Source organism: Berghia stephanieae, chromosome 3 (genome assembly GCF_034508935.2).
Source record: "Berghia stephanieae isolate SIO BIC M18660-M18661 chromosome 3, UCSD_Bste_1.3, whole genome shotgun sequence".
Classification (NCBI taxonomy): domain Eukaryota; kingdom Metazoa; phylum Mollusca; class Gastropoda; order Nudibranchia; family Aeolidiidae; genus Berghia; species Berghia stephanieae.
In genome coordinates, this window is record NC_088362.1 from 83734591 (window position 1) to 83738443 (window position 3853).

The following is a 3853-nucleotide window of genomic DNA, read 5'->3' on the forward strand; positions in this document are numbered from 1 at the left end:
TCCCTAGACCTAGGAATTTTCGGCTTCAACATGAAACATGTAATTTGATAAAACTTCTTGAAAACAAAGTCCTAGCACCAAAGCTAATATATAGAAGAGTTTATAGCACTTCTGAACATATTTTTAAAAACATTGTATTTACACCCCCTGACACTACGAATTTCTCCGATTTCAAGTAAACAGATTTGCTTAGCTAATGTTAGTGGTCACACTTGTATAAATAAATTTAGTAATGAACCGTCAATAAAGCAAAGTCTTGTTTTCTAGCTAATCGATATGGTTTATGCTAGTATTTCTCACCAAAATTATTCACTCAATAAACGAGGTTTTTATTTATAATGAATGGATAACTGGGTTGTTGGATAACTAACTGGGTTATTGGGTAACTGGGTGATTGGAAAACTTAGTGATAGGATAACTGAGTGATTATATAACTCTGCAAATTAAAAATTGAGTGATTGGATATCTGGGTGATTGGATAACTGAGCGATTGAATAACTGGGTGATTGGATAACTAGGTGATTTCTAATTCTAATCTAACTGCCATTTGATAACTGGGTGACTGGATAACCGGTGATCGGATATCCGGGTGATTGAAAACTGGGCGATTAGATAATTGTGACTGGATAAATGAGTGATTGGATAACGGGGTAATTGGATAACTGTATTATGTGACGATTGGATGCTTGGATGACTGGACAATTTGATAACTGTGTGATTGGATAACGGGGTCTCTTTAATCCAGAGTAAAGAATCCGATTCTTTTGCGACCTAGCTTTAAAATAAACCAGCAATTTATCTGTAGAGCTCAACCAAAAGAGACTCCGGCTCCATGAGCTTATGGCTCTGAGAGACTGTTTTATATACTGAAATGATTTCATGAGCCACTCAACTATGCTATCGTTCATTTCAGGTAAACCGTCTAGTCAAAGCATGGGCCAGAATCAACGTCTCCAGAAACGGGCAGACCCTGGTAGAATACGCAAAGCAAAACGCCAGGGATGAAGTCATTATTAAGCTGCTGCTACATCACGAAGCTTCCATAGAGCTGGCCCATGCCGTAATGGCAGGCGACAGGGATCGAGTCAGGACTCTGTTGTGTGACAACGCTGTGGATCTGAATACCTGCGACACGTCAGTCAAAAACAATTTCTTCGAACCGGTGGCGCCACTCACCTTAAATGGAGCCGCCATTAAACTCGGCCACTTAGAAGTTTTAAACGAAATAATCGCCGCCAAAGATCGCCAGAAATCTTCTTCCAGCACATCCGTTTCCAGTTCCACTTCTGCTGATGGCAAATATTTCGGAAGAGGTCGGGCGTTTCCGGAGACCGTGGTATTCTACAAAGGAAGCAGTAGCAGTGAGGAAGTGTGTCAAATTCGTACAGCGTCACAACCAGTCACATCTGCTCTGTGTTCTATATTATGATATTTATACTGTTATATAAATATCGATTGTTATATCTTTTGTGTAAATGAACTTATTGGGGATTCTGGACAACCTATTTAGTGAAACATTTTCGCTGAACGGCATATCTGACAAACCCCTGATTTTCAAGGTTTCGTACTACCGACAAACACACATTTGCAGATCTGATAACCGGAATTAATTATGCTTTTGATTTAACAAACGTATGGTAATTAGACGGTATTTTTACCTACATCCACCATGTGTCAAAGACACAAATTGCGCTTTTTCACTGGGTCAAGCCCAATTAAAATTTATGCAAGTCCAAGTATTACCAAATGTGAAGTGTTTCTTAAGTCTCGTAAAAAATGTGGATTTATACGCCACTTTGCCTATGGATGATAGATACATTTATCTCAAAACAACTTTCCCAATTTGTTCTGCTTTGAGATGCCTTAACGTTTTTTTTTTAAAGTAAGGAGTTGTAAGACAGACATTACATTTGGATTCGCTGGAATCGGAACGGAAAATTATGATTTCCACCTTTTATATGTTTTAATCTCAAATCATTTCACAGAGTTCAATGTATTGCATTTTTATCAAAGTATTTAAAATACCTGAATATGTTACCCTTGGCCTCAAATCGGTATCATATCACGATGGTTTAGATAACAAGAATTGATTTTTCTAGTGAATAATAGAATACTGTTTAAATGTTTGTGTTATAGAAGGAACGAAATGGACATCACTTAGCCCTTTCTTATTGTTTTTAGGCCGCTAACTGGGTGGTTTATTTTCAATAAAATATATCACTCAGACCGTAAGCGCTTAAGGCTAAGGTTACGCATAGTTTTGTGTGTGGGAACGATTCATCTGGGAGTATTTTAATTAAGTCCATTGAATCAGAGTTTATCCAGGTTTCTATAGCGTGAAACAGACAATAGCAATAATTGCTTGTCATCCTTTTGTTTGGACGCCAGTCTATCGCAGAGTACTTTTCGCCATATCTAACAGACCCAGCTATCCAATCACTGTTTGGTAGACAGGGGATAGAAAAAAATCTCGACTGCATCTGGAATCAAACTCGGTTCCTTAGTGTGTGAAGCGAGTACTCTACCAAACTGAGCTATCGGGTCCCAATAGTATCAACAGATGAATAGAGATATATAACTGTTTCTAAAAGTGTTAAAAATATACTTTTTGTTTGCAGTAAAACCATTTTTGGTAACCCCCCTGCCCTTTTTTTTTTTCAACCTAATTGCGATTTTTTGGCAATGGGTCACATTTTACTTTTTTTCCATTTCATGTCCTTTAGCTATAATATTAATATAATCTCTGAAAGGTTAGTCGCCTAGCAACAGGGTAAGCAAAAATAACAACGATCAAGATAACATCACAGTATTCATCATGCAAGTCGCAGTGTGTATAAACTATGGAAACAAATCCATATTTATAAGGAAATGCTTTTTACGTTCATCACTGTTATTGCAGTCTTTATCGCTTTCCGTCTCAAATCATTATTATTCTCATTACTATCACAACAACCAAAGATATTGTATCATCATCCTCGTCATCTTCATCATCATTATCACCGCCATCGCCACTACCACTACCACCACCACCACCATCATCATCATCATCATCATCATCATCATCATCACCACCATGGTCATCATTATCATTGGCATCATAATCATCATCGTCATCATCATCATCACCATCATCATCATCATCATCATCATCATCATCATCATCATCGTCATCACCATGGTCATCATAATCATCATCGTCATCATCATCATCACCATCTTCATCGTCATCATCATGATAATCATCATCATCATTTACACCTTCTTCACCGCCATCAACAGCATCATCATTTTAACCACCAACACCACCACCAACACCACCACCACCACCACCTCCATTATCAAGCAGTTGCCATCAAGACAGCCACCCACCCATTCATTTGTTTCAACCCGCCAGCTTGTCAATATTATTCCATGTGTCACAAAGATTAAAATCTATGCATTTATATAATTGTATCCAATGTAGGTATATATGTCAGAAGACGGCTATTAAAGTCCATTGATCTAGACTATGTGCTTGTATGTCTGCATCTTTTTGTACACTGCACTTGCTTGTACATATCACAAGTAGTCATTAAATTGACGCATATTATATTTGAGTCGATGGATGGGTATGTTCATCAAAAGGGCAGAAAAGTGTGCTGTCAAAAAAAAAAAAACTGGTCCCAATTTCTTCCGGAGGACTGAATGCATATCTTGTGTAATCAATCTTCTGGTTTCAGAGTGATGGCATCTTATTTTCTTCTAATTTCGCTTTGCAAAGCGCTTAGAGCACGTTCAGTGGATATTGCGCTATATGAAAGCTCAATTTAAAAAAAAATTGTGTCTAAATATATTTCTGATCGTCAATAAATAT

At 37.5% G+C, this 3853-nt stretch overlaps 1 protein-coding gene across 2 annotated transcripts in view; it reads left to right on the top strand.

The window, feature by feature from the left end:
• LOC144968639 (uncharacterized) overlaps positions 1-3509 on the top strand; it is a 29328-nt gene extending 25819 nt beyond the window's left edge. For both annotated transcript variants that reach the window (XM_078907180.1, XM_078907181.1), the window contains one exon: positions 914-3509. In XM_078907180.1, the coding sequence (XP_078763306.1) occupies positions 914-1429 (516 nt within the window). In that variant the 3' untranslated portion in view covers positions 1430-3509. The remainder of the gene's footprint in view (positions 1-913) is intronic.
• Positions 3510-3853: the final 344 nt, after the last annotated feature.